This window comes from Stenella coeruleoalba (genome assembly GCF_951394435.1).
Source record: "Stenella coeruleoalba genome assembly, chromosome: 5".
In the NCBI taxonomy this organism is placed as follows: domain Eukaryota; kingdom Metazoa; phylum Chordata; class Mammalia; order Artiodactyla; family Delphinidae; genus Stenella; species Stenella coeruleoalba.
The window spans coordinates 83,030,984-83,051,210 of NC_137150.1; the positions used below are offsets into that span (position 1 = coordinate 83,030,984).

Here is a 20,227-nt window from a genome sequence, read left to right on the forward strand (position 1 = left end):
AATAGTGTGTTAGTTTCTGCTTTATAACAAAGTGAAGCAGTTATACATATACATATGTTCCCATATCTCTTCCTCCTTGCGTCTCCCTCCCTCCCACCCATCTAGGTGGTCACAAACCACCGAGCTGAGCTCCCTGTGCTATGCGGCTATTTCCCACTAGCTATCTATTTTATGTTTGGTAGTGTATATATGTCCATGCCACTCTCCCACTTTGTCCCAGGTTACCCTTAGTTTTCTTTTTAAACCACAAATCTAGTCTCTAAAATATCTCTAATATAAAGTTCTTAACCTTTTTTGTTCCATAGATCCGTTGGCAGCTGACCAAGAATCAGCACTCATTATTCTCCTTCTCAGACTCTTGCCTGAAAATAATCAAATAGTATGCATACAATTACAGCACAAATTATTGTGAAATAAGTTACTGAATTGTTTCAAAAATTTGTGATACAGTTATCAATGTGCTTCTTTGTTAATAACATGATGTAGCAGTAGATCTCATCACCAAAATTTTGAAGATGAGATTAGCATAAACATTTTAAGGTATCTGCAACAACTGTAATATGAAATAAAAATACCTAATTTCTTCTGATAACAGGGTCACAGGTATTGCTAGTACTGCAACCAAAAGTGGGGTCCGGCTGCTCACGGCTCAAAAGCCACTAAAGAAGCCAGGTTGTTGGAAAGGAAAGTTTGCTTTATTTTGGAGGCTGGCAAATGGGGGGGAGGGCGGATGCCTGCCCAAAGGCCGACTCCCCTCCCGTCAGTCAGGGGGCAAGAGCTTTCATAGACAGAGGGAGGGGGCTACATGCAGAAATAATACAGTCAGCTCTGACAGTCATCTTGAAATTGGTCATCAGTGGTCTGACCTGCATCATCTTGATTGTTTTAGGTACAGTTAATCTTCAGTTCCAGGGCAGGTTTGTTTCCATTTCTTTGAGGCCAATTCTTGGAATTGTGGCAGCTTATGTCATGGCTCCAGCCTGGTCATCATGTAGTTAACTTCTTCCACTTGGTGGGGGGTTTCAGTATCTATAAGACAGCTCATGGGATATGGCTCAGAATATTATCTATAGCCCTTAAGGAGGAACTAAAGGTCCTTGACTATGCTTAATGACTAAACTACTATTATTTGGTCTCCTTTGACTGTTTTCCTTTGTTTCTGCATTTTCTCACTTGTCCAATTAAACTTATTCTTTGGCTAAATTTTTTCCACAGACAAAAGGCAGGTTGAGGACATGGGGGTGGTGGGGGAGGACCATAGGATCCTGCTCTGTTTCAGTACCACTATATTTTGTTAGTTACATTAATAATTGAAGGTGTTATGACTCAATGTTTCTTTCCCCCCCAAAAATTCGTAGACTAAAGCCCTAACTCTCAACATTACAGTATCAAATGTGAGGCTTTGGGGAGGTAAATAGATTTGGATGAGGTCATGAGGGTGGAGCCCCCATGATGGGATTAGTGCCCTTGTAGGATGAGAAAGACACCAGAGCTCTTTCTCTCTCTGCCATGTGAAGATACTGCAAGAAGGTGGCAATCTGTAAGCCAGGAAGAGGGTCCACATCAAGAATCAAATCTGCTATCACCTTGATCTTGTATTTCCCAACCTCCAAATCCGTGAGAAGTAAATGTCTGTTGTTTAAGCCATTCAGTCTATGTATTTTGTTTTAGCAGCCCAAGAAGACAAAGACAGAAGGAAACACTATAATAATTATTATTTTACATAATAATTAGTAAAAATAAAGATGTATTTTATTTTCCACCTAAGTTTACAAACCCCTTGAATTCTATCCCAGATGGCTTCTAGTAGTTGAGTCCCTATATACCAACTATTTTTACAATAAAATCAAAACTCCTTAGTTTTCTAAACAATTTACAAATAATTCCAGCACTTTTTTCCAGCCTCATCTGTATACAGAACGACATATCCCCTTATAATCTAATATCCAGACATACAGACCTCTTGCCATGTCCAATTCTATCAAGTTGTTTTGTGTCTTTAAATCTAAGGGTGGTCTCTCTGGCTGGAATATCTCTCTCCAACTTCTTCACCCAACAGTCTTCTTCATTACTTAAGACTAAGCATTTCTGACTTCTTCCTGTCCTCCAGGAAGTCTTTATTATTCTCTGCACAGTTTAGGTACACATCTACCTGGTTCTCACAGAACTGTTTATTCCCCTAGAGCAGCCCTCACAACCCTGCCCTGCCCTTGTTTCAGGTCAGCATCCTTTAACTGTATGGAGCACGTCTTATTTCTTGTGCTATCTCCTGTGTTTAGGGCAGTGCAAGGGTTTAATACATTTCTGTGGAATCAATTGATGTCCTGAAACTGTAGCAGCTTCTAGGCTCCAGTGGAGTAGTCAGAAAACAGAGACTGAGCATGTATAACTAGGAGAAGTGAGTCCATCTGGGTTGCCCTGGTAATGGCTTTAAAGTAGCAGGTAAGGATTTGAACTTAATAATATACAACATGACACAATAGCACCAATTTATGCATCACAAAGACTATTTGGAGAAAAGGCCAGCAAAGAGGAGAGGCAAAACATCATGACTTTGCCTGTTCAGGAATACGATAAAGCCCCTTTCCAGAGCAGGCCTGGGGTGCTCGGTAATCATCCCTATTTTAAGTGATACCCTGGTTAAATGAGTTCTTCCTATATCCTGATTCCTTTAGAAAAAATCCAGGATAGATACTAGTGACAACTGGTTTTATTACAGCTGTTAAGGTGAGGCTCCAGTGTTTTAGTTTTTATTTTTGTTTTCAATTTTTTATTTCTTATCTCACTTTCTACACCTTATCAAATTATTATATACACATATATATATACACACACACACACACCATACACATATTAAATATGTATATATGTATACATGCATATATACTCATATTTACATATATGTGTGTATATCATGTGTGTGTATATATATATATATAGTATCTTTCTCATCTGGCAAAAAATTATACTAATTTTTATGTTATTAAACACCTACTCTATTGCAGCATAACAGTAACATACCCAGAGTAAATATTTAAAAATATTTGTTCAACATAATTTGCTAATAGGAAAGGATCCATGTTCATTAAGATGTATAATTACTTTCATACCATATGCTGTTCTGTTGTAAAATAAGGTTTGATATTTAAGGTGATACCTATGATTTCAAAATTAGATCACATCCAATATCCACTCTTCTAAATATACAACATGCTTTATGACTTTCACTCCGAGTTTGGGGGTGGGGAAAGTGTCATTGGCATCCCTGAAACTCACTTCCAACCTTGGCTACCATGTTTTTCTCCTCAGTAGCCATAATGGTATTGTCTCTTAGCATTTTCAGTTTGTTAGTTAAATCTTGAAAGTATCAAATCAACATGTGAGGGAAGAATGAGGATATACTATATATTTTGGACAGCAAATCACCATGCTTATCCCACAGATATTGTGAAAATGTCCAGGGGCCAAGGTGGAAGGTTACTGGAGCTGGGGCAAGAAGGAGGGACTGATGTATCAGGAATCTTTTACATTGTACATGGCAGAAGCACCATTCAAACTAGCTCAAGCAAAAACGGGAATTAACACACATAACTGAAAAGTCCAAGAATAGTACTTGCTTCAGGCATTGTTAGAACTAGGCGACCAAACAATGTTACCAGGACTGTGTCTCTTTCCATTTTGGGGGTAGGCTCTTTCCATGTGGTGAGAAAACAGTCATCATCTGTGAAATGCATTCACTTGTCTAGAAATGCTACCAGGAAAAAAGTTTTTTCCTGCTATCTCTGGCAGAAAATTCCATGGGAGGACTGGCTTAATCCAATCACTGTGTCCAGGAGATGTAAGGTCTGATTGGCCAGGCTTGGTTCTTATATCTATCCTATGTTGAGGAGGAGAGTAAAAGATTCTGAGTCAGCTCCATTAAAACTAAACAGCATAGATTCAACGTAAGAAAGAGGTAGTCTATTGTCAGAGGAATGGAAAGGATGTCAGGTGGGCAAGAACAACAGATGTCCACTGCTAAGTAATGTTATGAGACACTGCCCTATGGATAACTCTATTGTTTTAAAAGTGATAAGGTCAAAAAGCATGTGCCAAATTTAAATAAAACACTTAAAGTAAAATTTGTGATTACAGTTTTGAGAGAGAGTCATTCATTTCCATTTACTGAGATCCTACTAAATGCCAGGCAGTGTCTTAAGAGCTGGAAACAGAAAAAAAAGAGAGAAAGTTCTTAATTTCATGAAGCTTATAGTCTACCGATCTAGTGATGGAAGATAGGTGAATAAAGCAATTGAGTAAAGGATACAGTATTTTAATGGAGATAAGACTTATCTCTACTTGAAATACTTTTAGAGGAAAGGGTGATAGAAAATATTGAGCAAGCTGCTCTTGGGAGGCTCTGATGAGAAGATGATGTTTCAGAAATGACTTGAAAGAAACACGTGGATTTCTAGGGAAGAGCATTCAAGCAGAAGGAATAGAAGGGGCAGAAGTGGCAATGGAGGACCAAGATGCAATGTCAGGAGTGGAGCAAGCAGGGACAATGAGGAGGCTGCAGCGGATGGAATCTCTCAGCCACCATTGAGTGACTGAATCAAGACTTGAGAGAGTCACGTAGTCATTGTTACCCCAAGTTCATCATTGGGTAGACACATGAGAGAGCTAGGTTCTCAGGCAAATGCTTCTCTCTCTTCTCGGACAAGGGGCCTGAGTTGCAACTTGGAACTCCCATGGGAAGTTTGCAAAACTGAAGGAAGGAGAAAAGAGTTAGAGAGTGACAGGCAAGAATCAAAGTCCTTGTATTCATTTATTCATTCGTCCATTCGTGCATTCTTGAAGCATTTATTTCGTATCTGCCTGCTATTTTCAGACACTTGGGTAACCAAAGTATAAGACTAAGTAGGACGAAAATTCTACACCTAAGCAGTTTGCAGTCTGGCAGGAATCGTTTATGCAGACAGGGTGGGCTACATCAGGGATGGTAAGGCAGGATTCCTAGGTCCAGGCTGGAAGGAGCTTAGAAATTCGGCGAGGGCAGCACTGCAGAGCACTGTTGGTGACCCCATTGCTAAGGCAGAGGCTGCCTTCCCTCCTGGGTGGAAGCGATACTTAGAGCCTTCCCTGCCTCTTGCTGCTGTAAGAGCTGAGACCCAGGTGCTGCTTTCCTCACCCTGCCACTGCCTATCCCCCCTTGTTTAATTAACACTCCTGGGCTTCTAGGCGCTACCCTATTCTACTTACTAAAGGAAGAAGGGGGAAGGACCATGAGGGTAGAAAAAAGAAAAAAGACAGACACAAAACTCTTCCTTTTGTTTCTACTCTGCATCATTCTTTCCCTAATATGGTGGGGAATTTTTAAAAAGTATAATTCTTCCCTCCAGGCTTAAAAAAAAATTCCAGGGGAGAGAGATACCTTCTTTTTACTTCACTGCATAAAATGAAATATCCATCATCTTCTTATCTAGAGTTTAAAAATAAATTTGTACCAATGGTGTACAATCAATGAGCCCTTCATGAACATGAGTTTTGAACTGACTGAGTCTTGCTTTATAGCCGTGCTGTCCCCAGCATAGAGATAAACACAGCTGGGACGGGTGGTGAAAGCCCACCAGGCATCGCAAACTGGTGGTTTGGTTTGGCAGCCCTAGATTATTCTTGTTTATTTTTGATTTATTTTCAGAATGTTAAGGTAGGTCATGAATTCTTTACATTTATTTATTTTATTTTTGGCTGTGTTGGGTCTTTGTTGCTGCGTGTGGGCTTTCTCTAGTTGAGGGGAGCGGGGGCTACTCTTCATTGCGGTGCACAGGCTTCTCATTGTGGTGGCTTCTTGTTGCGGAGCATGGGTTCTAGGCGCAGGGGTTTCAGTAGTTGTGGCTCACGGGCTCTGGAGCGCAGGCTCAGTAGTTGTGGTGCACAGGCTTAGTTGCTCCGTGGCATGTGGGATCTTCCCGGACCAGGAATCGAACCCCTGTCCCCTGCTTTGGCGGGCGGATTCTCAACCACTGTGCCACCAGGGAAGCCCAGGTCATGAATTCTTCAGTTCGTCCCAGCCCTGACCAACTTGGAACCACTCCATGGTGTCTATATCTGTCAAAAGCAAGGAAACTTTGGGGAATATTAGACATTTAATTCTCAGGTCCTGATGGGCCAACCCACTCTCAAGCCTTACAGTCCCTGGGTATCACCAAGACCTCACATAATCACAGCTGCCCAACCATCATTAGAAAATGTTTATCTAGAGAACACGATTCTAGCATTTCCTTTGGGAGCAGCAGGGCCAGGGTTAGGGTGAGGGTAGTGAGGTATATCAAAAAATGAGTGATCAAGATAAATAATATTTAATGCAATATTTTAAAAATCAAAATTAATGTAAAAATATCTATGATAAACAGAATATTAAAATTTCAAATAAAAAATTTTGTTTGTTTCATGACCCTATATTACTGCACAATGGCACCATTCCTTCCCCATCAACCCTCAGCTCCCTGGCCAGGCAACACGGCCCATGTCCACCAGCAGGCGGGTTTGTGAGGGCTGACGATGGTGTGCCAACTGATCGGGCAATGTGGAGCTTTCTATATAGTTATGTTTTTTATTGTAGAGCTTTTATTAAACTTCCCATTTGGTTCAAAATACAGAATGATATTTTAATAAGTGTATACAGAATTGCACACTTTTCCTTTTACCTCAGGCTTCACTAAGGCACTGGAAAGCAGACGTGGAAACCACAAGGTCCTCTCTTATTTAGCAGTCTGAATGAAAATGTCTGCAGTGTGGAAAGCAGTTTACAAAATTATATGTACAGCATGAGCCTACTTTAGCTTTAAATATGTATCTATATACACGTAAGAATATAGCTTAATAGATAAGTGGATAATATATGGGAAAGGAGGAAGGCAGATAAGCACACAGACAGTCAATATGAAGATGTATCTCTAAATGGTTAGATGCTCAGTTCTGGGTGGTAAACTGTAGATTATTTTTAACTTCTTTTTTTAATTTATATTTTCTACCTTTCTACAATGAAAGAGTATTATTTGGGTAATTAAACAATAAAATTATTTTAAGGTTCTAATGACACTCCCGTGTGCTTTCGTAGCCTGATTATATACAAGGCAATGTTAATTGGCAACATTTTTCTTTGTATGGAGGCATCTCGCTTCATCAAAGATGTACTTAGTAAGGTACCATCTGTGACACTAAATATGCTGTATTTACCAACAAGGACTCACACCTGTAAAAAAACAAACCAGGTAACCAATCTGCTAGAAAGTGTACATTTAAAATGTCCTTGCCACTTTAATAAAATTCTCCAAGAACATTTAATGACTCATCATTCTCATAGCTATAATCTTGCCCTCATTCCTTATGGCTGTGAATTTCTTTCTAGGAAGGAAGCACAAAATTGCAGTTATATACAAGTAAATATGTGACTGAAAGAGATGGTGAGTATGGATGCAGCCTTTTCCTACGTGATAGGCAGGCATGAGTTTTAATCCCCTAGGGAAAAAAAGTGAGTTTTTTTGAAATAAAGAAAGCCCACAGTTTTTTGCGGTACGCGGGCCTCTCACTGTTGCGGCCTCTCCCGTTGCGGAGCACAGGCTCCGGACGCGCAGGCTCAGCGGCCACGGCTCACGGGCCCAGCCGCTCCGCGGTATAGTGGGATCCTCGCGGACCGGGGCGCGAACCCACGTCCCCTGCAACGGCAGGCGGACTCTCAACCACTGCGCCACCAGGGAAGCCCCAAAAGCCCATAGTTTTAATGTTCATTAGCTAACATTTAGCTAGAAGGGTCACCAATCATTAAATTATTTTCATAGGCAGCTTAGCAGAAGCTGTTTCCATGACAACAGACAATGTATGGAAGGTAAAAAAAAAAAAGTGAATGGACTTTGTGGTGATCTTAATAATGCTCTATGAAAATCATTCATTAATCTGATTTTCCTGTTGCTCAGGATTCCGTGCCAACTGCAAAACCAGCTTTCCTGGAACTGGCTGATGTTGGAAATAATGCATTTTTGAGAGCTCCAGTGTGCCTTTCTCTAGGGAGTTGAGATAGAGAGCTTGGTAATCCCCCCTCAGTCTCTCTTATGAGCTGAATATGCGAAGAGACTATACTAAAAAAAACAAAAAACAGAAAACCTTAGATCACCTCAAAGTAACTACGGAAAGTGTAGGTTTGGTCAGAAGAGCAGGCACAAGTTTTATCCTCATTCTCTTTTGGAATCAACATCAGCAGGTTTGCTCATGAATTCAACGTTATATGAGAAAAAGAGGAATCAGGCTGCTTTCTAGATTTCTGAACTAAGCCACTGGGTGGATGATGGTGGAAAAGGTTGAAGGATGAGCAAAGTGTGTGTAGGGCAATGGGAATAAAAGGTTCTATTTTAGAAACCTCTTCATCTCCAAAGAGATCAAATGTATTACGTCATGCCAGAACATTTTAGACCTAAATAACATAGCTTGGTCCAAAGAGTTTACTTCATGCACAAATGGCCATGGTTTTGCTATAAATTGAACACTGGGCCTGGTGCCCAGAATATGATCTTATTACCACCTGAAAGAATCACTTGTCACTGTTGAGGGACTTTTAACTTGTCCTCAACCTAGTTTTTATTTTTTAAACAGTAATCCAGATGTAGATGTTTTGGAGTCATCAAATTCTAAACAGAATTTAGAATCTATTTGTTTTTGTGTCTTGAATGGTCCATATTTCCCAGTATCACCTGACTTTGTGTGTGTTGTGTATATATTTGAGTCACATTGTTTTGCACCAGTGTGAGGGCTGCAAGTATCCTTGGCATGTCTTTTAGGATCATTCCAAGCCTCTCTGATGTGTCTTCCTCCATTTTTATAATTCTATTCAGGAGACAAGATTTTAAAAATCAAATAAAAATAGATATTCATAAGTAAAAACGAAATTCCAACTCTGACACAACTAGTAAGACCACTGAACAGTGTATGTTAATATAGACTTAAAAGGTCATATGCTATTATTTTCTATGAATATGGATCCAGTGGAAGAAGTTTAGAATTATACTTTGAAGGAGTTGAATTGTGTCAGGTCACAGGAATGTTGCTTTGAAGGGTAGATTTGGGAAAGAAATGAAAGCATTTATCCTACCAAAAAACTTTGGGGTAAAACAACTCTTAAAGCAATATCCTGCCAATATGGCTCCAACCCATGGATAACATTTTTCAACACCTTTTCTCACATCTGATGAGACCATAATCCGAACAAGATTGAGTCCCAGATACTTGCAAAGTCTTCGGTGGAAATCATACCAACTCAGAATAAGTTCAAAACTCTTTAATTGTTTTAATATGTTATTGATGCTTTCCTTTTGACCTTTTTATGCTTTTCCTTATAGACCTTTTTCCTTGTGATTTCTTCTTCCACTTAGTGTCAGTGATGAGGAAAAACCCCTTGATCCAGTAAGGACTCACCTTTCATGTGACATCACCTTTCTTCAAAGCATTAACTGGGCACCAGCTCCACACAAAGCTGAGGAGAGTTCCCGGGGTATAGGTTGTATCTCCTAAGGTCACTTATTTCCATGATCTTCATTATTTTGAAGGCTTTGACACAACTTTCTCTTCCTTGTTGGGAAATTCTATGTGCAGATGAATGCAGAAAGCTTAAGGGAGTCCATTGGCAATGCTTGTCTATGAGAATCAGGGTCAGGACAGAGTATGACATGTTAAGAATTTGTACCAGGATTGACTTAGGAAATTTAGAGGGAGAAAGAACACCATCAGATGCTTCAAGATTTAGGGACATTGTTTTGTTTCTCATGGGAACTGTTTACCTTCTGGTAGAGGGTATTAGAAAACAGAAACTGGAAGGAAATTTGAAAAGGATAGATGTGCTAAATATAGACCTTTTCTTTGTGTACTATCACCATTGGCAGGAACAATGATTATGACTAATCAAGAGTCTGTCAGCTGCCTTGTGTGGGGATAAGTCTAAGAGAAGTTAATAAACTGAAAAAATTAAATGGACCATGTCAATACTTGGGTTAAAAATAAATTATCTAAACAAAAGCCTGGGGGTTTCTAAGAGTTATGCATGTCTTACATTATTTAACTTAGCAAAACCTAGAGTAACTTTCCATTGGATACTTCTCCTGAGTCATGAAAATATGCTGAAGTGATTTTAGTAGAAGCAAGTCTTAGTGCCTGATATGGGTTGAATTGCGCCCCTCCTCCCCCAATTCACATGTTGAAATCCTAACCCCAAATACCTTCAGATGAGACCTTATTTGGAGACAGGGATTTGACAGAGGTAATAAAGTTAAGGTGAGGTCATTAGGGTGGGCCCTAATCCAATACGGCAAAAAGGGGAAATCTGGCTATTGAGATACCCAGAGACGATGTGAAGAGATGTAGGAAGAAGATGGCCCTTTACAAGCTGAGGAGAGAGGCCTGGAACACATGCTTCCCTCACAATTCTGAGAAGGAATCAACCCTGCCAGCACCTTGATTCTGGATTTCAAGCCTCCAGAACCGTTAGCAAATAAATGTCTGTTGTTGTTTAAACCACCCAGTCTGTGGTACTTTGTTACAGCAGCCCTACAAAATAAAAGAGCACCCAAGAGCCCCATCAAGGACCTACGCCATTGGTTCTGACTGAAGCCTTATGGTTTCATCCATCTTTTCTTTGTCAGGGTGGTTGGTGTCAGACTGGGAGGCCAGAACAAAGATAAAATGTAAGAAGCCCAGTGTGTCAAACCAACTCATGAGAAGATGGAACAGAAACACAGAGCCATTGGGAGTTTGATTACTCTCATGGTTTATTAATATTCAGATTGAAAAAGGAGCCTTAGAGCCGCAAGTTAACGCTAATTGGCACATTTGCTTTATTTCTTTATTTTCAAAACAAACTGGGTTTTGAATTTTTTCCTTTTTGTTCATTCCATCACATTGAAAAGGAGGAAAAGAAAAATGGTTTTGAATTCACTCGATATTTTGGACTCCTCAGATGAACGGAACATTGCACACACACTTGGAACAGAGAGAGATAGAGAGGAAAGTGGACTCCCACAGGGCCACACGCACCAGATCAAAAAACTTGGATACAGTGCAAGAATTTCCCAAAATGATTGGATCATCATTACCAAAAACTCGCCATAACAACACCAAGAAACAAAAAATGTTTAAGCCACACTGTTTGACTTGGGATCTTTCCTGCTTTTTTTTTTTTTTTTAAATGTTTGCCACACAGAGAGAAAGAGGGCTAGTGGGTGGGAGAGGACAGACTCACAGACGTGAGTAGGACAGGAAGGGAAACTTCAGAGAGGAGTTGAGAAGAGGGTGAGGAGCGACAGGGTTCAGGAGAGGGGAGAGTGGGGATGTGGAAAGCCATTTCTTAAAGTTCAGGCATGTTCTTGGTCCGCCTCACGTTCTTCTCCTTTACCCTCATCCTGCCGGGCACTTTCCTTAGGTTTGGTTTCGTCTACAGCTTCTGAGGAAGAAAACAGATGGGGTTAGGGCAGGGGAAGCAGAGTTAGTATTTTGTCTCATCTGTTCAGATGATAGTGCAATGCATTTCTTCTTTTCATACCACTTCATAAAAGATTTAAGATAAAAAGAGATTATTGCTATCTCAGTAATGTAATTTCCAGGTTCAGAAGAGCTTACCCACAGGAAATTGTTCAGTGACACATAGGGAAGAGCTCAGGAACAAAGCTGTGATATTGTGGGCAAGGAGTTCACTGAAGAGAAACTACTATGGTCTTTAATCTCTCAGCCTTACAGTTAAGGTATCCACACATGGGGGGTCCACAACGATCATGTATTTCTTTTGCATTAATGTCAGACTTATCATGACAGATATTTTATGTGGATCATTCAACATCCATTCCAACTCTCTCACCCCTTATTTCCAATATTATAAAGGCTGGAAAGTGAAATACTTGCATTTTCAGCTCCCCTTGGAGCTAGGGATGTCCATATCACACAGTGATGGCCAAATCGGTAGAGACAGACTTCCCTGGGAAGGCTCCAGAGGAGGTGTTTGCTCTTTACTTTCTCCTATTCCTGATGACTGTGACATCAAACTACCTGGTAGTGTAGCAGTCACCTTGTGACCACGAAGATAAAAACTATACACTAAGAATGGTGAAGCAGAGAGATAGAAAAAAACCTACTTGTGACCGACCATACTACTCCTGGACACTTTTCCTCAGACTTTTTCTTATTAATGTGAGACAAATAACTAACTTCTTTAAGCCACTGTAGTAGTTTTTAGTTTCTGGCAGTCAAAAACATTCCAAATGAGTACACTTATCCATAGGGCAAGTGTGTTTTGCTTAATAAGAAAGACTTTGTTTCTTTTTAAAGATCATTTTTGTCCTTAGGAAAGAGGTGATTTTCTAATTACTCTTCTGCCTGGTTTCCTGCTAGAACTCAGTCAACTGATTTCATACTACAGACAGCTTACTAGTATGCCAGCTAATGGAAAGAGAATTTGCCTTGACATCACATCTGTTATTAAACTAAACTCCTGTACCAGGGTCCCCAAGACTCCCCCCAGATTCAGCGATTTGCTAGGAGGACTCACAAGACTGAGCATATAGTCCTACTCATGGCTACCATTTACTACAGTGAAAGGATATAAAACCAAAAAAAGCAAAGGGAAAAGTTGTATGGAGCGATGTTTGGAGGAAACCAGGCACAAGATTCCATGAGTCCTCTCCTCATGGACTCATACAAGATGTGCTTAATTCCTCCAACAATGAAATGTGACATGTGTGAGATGTCATAGACTAGGGAAGCTCACCTGAGCTTACAAGTCCAGGGTTTTTATTGGAGACTGGTTGTGTAGGCATCCTCTACCTAGCATGTACCAAATCCAGACTCCCAGGAGGAAAACAGATGTCCAGCATAAACCACATTGTTGGCGCAAAGAGTTTAGGCACAGTGAACACTCTTAGTTAGGAAGTGGTGAGAACTCTCTCAAAATTCAAGTTCCCGGATGCCAGCCAAGGGTCAATATTTCACACAAGTATTTCTAAGACTTGAGAGATGTTGAGACTAGAGAAATGGGGAACTTTTAGGAGACCATTAGAAGAGCTCATAAAAATGTATGTTCCTTTGAAATCAGTCAGCTATATATTTATATTCAGATAAAGCTGAACATTTATATCCAAACAAGACCACTGCCGCTAAATATAATTTTGGGGATTCCTTCTTTGGACACCTGTCTATTAATATTCTTTTAAGTCTCTTCAGTAGCAGAAAATGCTTATCGTTTTGAAAACAGATGTGTTTTTTTAAGAATCAAATGAGGCTGGTCTGGTAAATAGTAACTATGATAGGTCATTTTACCTTACAATGACTTGTTTTTGATCAAAGTTTTTAAGTCTGATTTATTTTGTGGGATTTGCAACAGACTGTAAGTTACTTTCAAAATGGAGTTATCCTAGTGAGGCTATCTACTACTACTCATAAAGAATTTTTTTAAGGCTAGATCCCTCCAAGGTGATCATTATTAACTCTTGAAGAACCAGCACACTGATCACATTTTCCAACAAAAATTTTTGGGTGAAACTAACTCAGTTCTGATCTTCATAATACTCTATGTACCAGCAGTGTTCCTCGTGTATTATAGAACTTTGGTGCGCTAATGGATCATTTAATTTTCTATCAGAAGAAAGCTTCCGTATTTGTTAGATCTTTTTATAGTAATTTTCAATTCTTTCAGATAATTTATTTATTTCCCTAGCTATGCCCAAATTTTGGAGACTACAGGTATGCCCACAGTGGTTTATCATCTTTACCAGTTCCAAGAAACCACCTATTTAGTGCCCTCTTCAAACTGCAAAAGAAACAGAATATTGATTTAAACTGTCTAGAACATAGAAGGATTAGCTACAGGAGCAAGAGAAGACTTCAAACCTCTCTTACTAAATAAAAACTTTGGAGCTATTATGTATGATTTGAAGGAGATTAGGAAACTCAAGAGAAAAGCTGAAATCAGGCTGGTTAAGGTGAGAACAGAGGTATATTTGTGAAATAAGGGAACACAGTTCAAAAGGAGAAAAAGAAGGAAAAAAGATCCAGATAATTTTAAATAGCCACAGTTTCCGTCCACTTCTGGAGTGGAATCAGGTTAAATCCTTCCAAATTCACCCACATTCTCTCATTCTTTGCCTAGGCCCAGGAGAAACAGTGAAACTTGACATGCATCTGTTTATTGTGACAGGAAGTCATTGCTGTCTGTTCCTTATTAAAAGAGCTTCAATATCTACATATTCTTTCTCTCAAATGCTTCTTTCTCTCAAATGCTTTCAAGTGTTTGAAATATAATTATTTAGTTGTTCTATAAATTGGTATCGAACACCTGCAATGTGCCAGACATTCTTCTAGGTATTGAGAAGAAAAGTGAGAAAACCAGTAAATACCCTCGCTCTTGTTTAAGCCTTTTGTAATAAACATTTAATAGGCAATGGAATCCATAATTATAGAATATTGGCAGTGAGAGGGACCTCTAAGATCACCCAATGACTAAACCATAGGTCTTCAAGGGTAACGACAGTATCTACTTTTGTACAACTTTGAATCCCCCATGTCCAGTGCAGAACCTCGCGCAGGAAAGGCCTTCAATAAATACTTGCTGAATGAAAGAATGAATGGACATCCTCATTTCATAGAAGAGGAAACTGAAGTTCAGATAAGGAGATTTTTCTCTAAATCATATGGTTTGCTCATGTCAAGCCAGGACTAAAATCTAGGTCTTCTACTTGTCCAGGTTTCCCCATTATATCAGGTAGTCAAATTCGACCAGAGAAGGTCAAGAAGGTCTTTGTGGAAAGAACCATAAATTGTAACTTTCCTGACCCCTTGTATAAAGTGTTTAGCTATAGCTACCATATTTGAGTCTTTCCTACATGTTTAGAACAGTTCTAAGTGCACTTGTGTCATTTGATTAATTCTCACAGCTACCTTTATCATCCCAGTTTTATAGGCGGGGAAGCTGATGCACAACAAGATAAAGGAACACACTCTCTGTGAATGGCAACAGTGAATTTCAACCTAGGACAGAGCCATCTAGGTAGCATCTATTTTACATTGCTCTCCCAGCTCGTCCCTTTGCCCAAGAAGGGTGGATGGGCTCAGAGTAGGAGCTATAGCAGGGGGTCCACAGGTATGTAGGCCTGGAGACTATGAAGTCTAAAAATTGGTCTTTGTAAAAGCAGTTCAGAATGGACGGAAGAATTCTGATTAGTCTTGAATAATATGAAATCTGGTCTTGGCCCTTTCTGGCACTAATTACATAATTTGTAAATGCTAGAGATGAGTTAATATGTATTCATTTTAGTATTTTATGCAAAACCTTTGATCATCATGGTGAGTTCAAAGATGGATGAATGGCTGAGGCCAGCTGGGCACTCCAGTGATCATGATCCAATTAGCGTAAATAATCACATTCCCCATCTAGAGGCTCAACCTCTCTGTGAGACAGTTGTTGCTTAAGAAGAGGCTGTGGAAGCTAAAGACTGAAAGGGATTTTCAGTACCAAGTGACATAAAGCAAGTGAGGGAAGTAAATGGGCCCGGAGCTGGCGAATGAGGAAAGCCTGATGTGACAGCTGAAATCCAGCAAGTTAAAGAGCAGAAAGTGTTCTCCTTATTTCAGTTTAGCCCTGAATAGTACTTTTCCTCATATTAAATATGAAAACCTAACATTAATACTGTTATTTTTGTTAAGGCATTACAGGAAAAGAAAGATCACAAAGCAAATCACAGTTGACCCTTGAACAACAACTGGGTTGGGGGCGCCGACCCTCTGTGTAGGTGAAAATAATCCATGTATAATTTATAGTGGGCCTTCCATATACATGGTTCATCCGTATCTGCAGTTCCTCTGTATCCAACATCCAACGTCCATAGATTCAACCAACACGGATCGTGTAGTACTGTAGTGTTCACTATTAAAATGAATCCACATATAAGTGGACCCGTGCAGTTCAAACCTGTGTTGTTCAAGGGTCGACTGTATATATCTCCTATCTATGTGTATATATCATGTGACTAGTGAGCATCCTCACTAGGAATCATTATTATTCTACCTAGGATGGGTTTCTTCCCCAAAATCAGTCTTCACCCCAGAAATCAACCCTGGAATCCAATTTTATTATGATATAGACTATGCCCCCAAATAAATAAATAAAACAAAAACTGATGATGTGTTTTAGCAGTTTGGTCTAAAAGGGGGAAAAATTTGCCTCTTAATAAAATAAAATTGAGCAATTTTAATAAATATTATTTGTATTAAATAAATTCTCAAAAATCACAGTCAATTTGAAGAGATAATGTTAGAATCTGTTAAAGAGCTATACCCTTCTCCAGCCGTGGCATGTTAGCCTTGACAAAAATATTACTTCTTCTGGGCCCAAAGACCTCTTAGAAATAACTATGTTCACTAGCAGCTGCCATGAATTTTATCATTTCTACGTTACTTTAAAAAGAGAAAGTTAACATCATGACAGTAAAGGCATGTATTCTTCATGTTCTAGAGTTGAAGGTTGCTTCAAAAGGGAAGAAAGAAATGTGTTCATTAATTCATTTATTTATTCAGTAAAAGGTCCTGGGCCTTTACTACATGCTACACACTGTGCCGTGCATTTCTAATAGTTTTTTTTTTTAATTTTATTTATTTATTTTTGGCTATGTTGGGTCTTCGTTTCTGTGTGAGGGCTTTCTCTAGTTGCGGCGAGCGGGGGCCACTCTTCATCGCAGTGCGCGGGCCTCTCACTGTCACGGCCTCTCTTGTTGCCGAGCACAAGCTCCAGACGTGCAGGCTCAGTAGTTGTGGCTCAGGGCCTAGTTGCTCCGTGGCATGTGGGATCTTCCCAGACCAGGGCTCGAACCCGTGTCCCCTGCATTGGCAGGCAGACTCTCAACCACTGCACCACCAGGGAATGTGCCATGCATTTCACTTGATCTTAGCCAAAAGGCCGAGAAGCGATATGTGCCATGCATTTCAAATGCAATGCAGTGCAGTGGTGATACAACAATGAAAACATCAAGCAAAAAGCACTGCCTTCTTGGAATTCATATGCTAGTAACTATTGTTTGTGGGAGAAGGGGTGATAAAGGAAAAAGTAATATCTAGACAAGAAGAGCTCAGCCCAAAGGGGCATATTTTCTCCTAGGCCACTTCTCTTGGATTTGCAAAGTTGAACGTCTCTAATGAATCTCATAAATTTTGAAATATGGAAAACTCTAGTAGTTTTCTTATTCTTGACCCACAACTACCAGTCCTAAGAAAGATCAAGACCACATTAAGTCAGCAATAAAAATAAAAGTCATTTCTATATCCATTTGGAACCGGGTGGTGGTAGGGGACCCCGGTGGATGATTTCACAGTGGTCCTTGAAATATGTGACTCTAACTGGCTCTCTGATTCTTGCTGAAATAGATTCTGGAAGCAGCTCTTCTCTTTATGCATTCCATTCATTTCCTCGAAAGGGTGAGAATAGCACGTCTGCACATTCTGTTGGTGAGCAAATACCAGGAGCATATGCAGCAGCGGCTGCTTGTGTGCTCAGCCAGGCAGCCCGGCTGCAGTGCTGCTGGAGAGATGGCGGTGTTCCCAGCTGCCATCGCCTACACTGAGCTCTAATGGCCCTGTTTACTGGCACCGGTCCAGGCCCCTCCACAGCCCTCCATTACTGAAATTAGGTTGAGTGGATTTCCCAGTAAAACATTACCTCTTGGGACCTGCCCAGCTCTCCCCAGCCTTGTCAACATTGATTAAATAGAAGCTGCTATCATCCTGGGGCCATGCCCACAATTACTCTACCAATCACCACTGGGCTGGGCTGTTTGCTTCCTTTCCCTTTTGATTTTCACTTTTCTTGAATATTAAGCATCATTACCTCAAAGGCTCAAAGGAAAGTAATAAAAAAAACATTCTGTAGCTACCTCACATACGTCCCTTTGTTACTTACATGGTCTTCCTCTTGAGCTGTGTACCAGATATCAGTCTGGAGCCTGGATCATGGCTTTGGGTGGTCACATTTTGCTATTTTTTGTTTTTCATTTTTACCGTGTTTTCCATTTCAAGTCCCTCTCAAAACACTGAGCCAGTATACAGCATTTTGTGTCAGCAGAGTGGTGCAAGTGTCACCTATGCTCCCACTCAGTGCTTTCTGAGACTTTGAAAGCAAATAATCCTATTGCTTATTACACTACTCACTTGAGGATTTCAAAGAGCAGCAGACAAAAACCTAACCAAGGAGAAAATTCAGAGGCGAAGTCCCAGTGATATCTGAAACATACATATATAAGTCTTCTTCTCTCCAAAGTTTCAGCCTAGGACCAAGCTGATTTCTATCTAGGCTTGCTACCAATTAGTCATCTGACCTCAGAGAAGTTACTTTTCCTTTGCCTCCATTTTCTAATCTATAAGAAGTATGGATAATAATGACTGCCTCACCTTACTGAAGGAAGGTATTTAAAAGCACTTTATAAAATTTAAAGTGCAGCATATAGTATGTTGAGATTTTAATCCAGCCTGTGGGATTCGGAAAAAACATCCATTAAGTTTAACAGTTTCATCCCAGGAGGAAAAAAAGCAATTTCCCACAGGAAAAAAAAAAATCATCTTTCTCAGATAAACGACTAAGAGGACTTCTCCCCTAGAATGTTCCTATAAAGTCTCTAAATAAGAATACAAGCGATTTATTAGTTAAATAGATCTACTCTGTTACAGAAATTGAGAACGAATCTAGGATTTCTAACCTTTGGAACAAAATTTAGTGTTTTATTCTGAAACACAAATGACCCAGAGATTTTAAAAAATTAAAACAAAAGTCAAAGACGGTACAAGTTGGCCTTGAAAACATCTTAAACATTCTCTCTACAAAATGTCTATCAAACCATCAAAAACGAGTGTCCTACCTTCTTCCTCCATTAGAAACACACAGAAAGATCAAAAATTACAATTTATGTGGCTTGCATAATTGCCTTAAGTCATTTTTGGAACAAGATGGGATAAACATGTAAAGCTGAATGGAGTTAACATGATCTCTTATCATTATTACAGTGAATAAGTCAACTTTTAAAGGCTGAAAATAAAAATAAAAATTTGGGGGGTATTTCCACTCTAGCATAAAAGTCAAGTACACTCACTCCTTCATCCCTCCCCTCAGCTACATTGTGCTGAGCTGGAAGTTGAATCTGTAGATCTTCCGAGGCATTCCTTACGGTTAGGATGCGGGAGGAGTGGAGGAATGGGGAGTCAGTACAAACAATGACGGCTCCTATGACACTGAGACATTTTGAGAAGGGCTGTGTCAGGGATAGAGAAGTGATGTGATATAGTGTGCTGCTAGTAGTGACTATCCGAAGACGTTCAGCCTAAAATTTGTCTTACCCTCTTCTGTAGATTATATATATTTTTAAAAATTCAAAATCCCATCTGACCAGAGTTCAACTCTGCATCTCCCCTTTCACCTCATAGTATCCCAGGTGAGGAGAATCTAGCTAGGAGAAAATCTTAGCTGCATCGCTCTAAGCCTTTACAAACTCAACTGTCTACGGCGCCAGGCAGCTAATGTGAATGTGAAAATCTAGCCATAGGTAAAATCCAGTGGCGGGGTCAACGGAGGCCTTGTAAGAGCAGGTATTGCCTAAAGGCATTTAAAAATTTTAAAACATTATCACTGGAAAAATAAAAGGGGAAGGAGTGTCTGACATAAGACTCTTAAATTATACCAGGAAGATACATTTCTGGACTCTGACTTCAAAATGGAAGCAGTTCCCTTTAATCAGAATAAAAGATAGTCACACTGTATTTGTCTTCAAGAACTAACTCCAAATCAGGAGTCCTAACTAACAGTGCGAACTTTTCCATTTTGCTAAATTTAAATTACTCACATCTCAAGATTTTTTTTAGTGAATGAAGTAAAAAATAAATGATGACTGTGGCAGATATTATAAATGGCCTACCAAAGCAAAAAGAGATACCAAAAAATCCAATTCTCAATATTCTCTCTCCCCTCACTTGCCGTTCAAATATTCTCAACCTCTCTACATCCCTACCTATACCTTCCAGGTGTCCTAGGCTCCTTTTACAGATGTTGTTGGTGACATTCTCAGATCCCTTTTACCAGGCTCATGTCCCCAGCTCCCAGCTGCTGGAGGGGTTGGCTGCCAATGACCCACACCTGCTCCTTGGGCGGGGGATGTAAACTGAATCACCTCAACCTGAGGTG

The 20,227-nt window shown here is 39.9% G+C and overlaps 1 protein-coding gene across 2 annotated transcripts in view; it reads right to left on the reverse strand.

Annotated features, from left to right (window-relative positions):
• Positions 1 to 10,794: 10,794 nt before the first annotated feature.
• The window catches only part of GAP43 (growth associated protein 43), a 92,976-nt gene continuing 83,543 nt past the window's right edge, over positions 10,795 to 20,227 (reverse strand). For both annotated transcript variants that reach the window (XM_079921607.1, XM_079921606.1), the window contains exon 3: positions 10,795 to 11,467. In XM_079921607.1, coding sequence (XP_079777733.1) covers positions 11,379 to 11,467 — 89 coding nt within the window. In that variant the 3' untranslated portion in view covers positions 10,795 to 11,378. The remainder of the gene's footprint in view (positions 11,468 to 20,227) is intronic.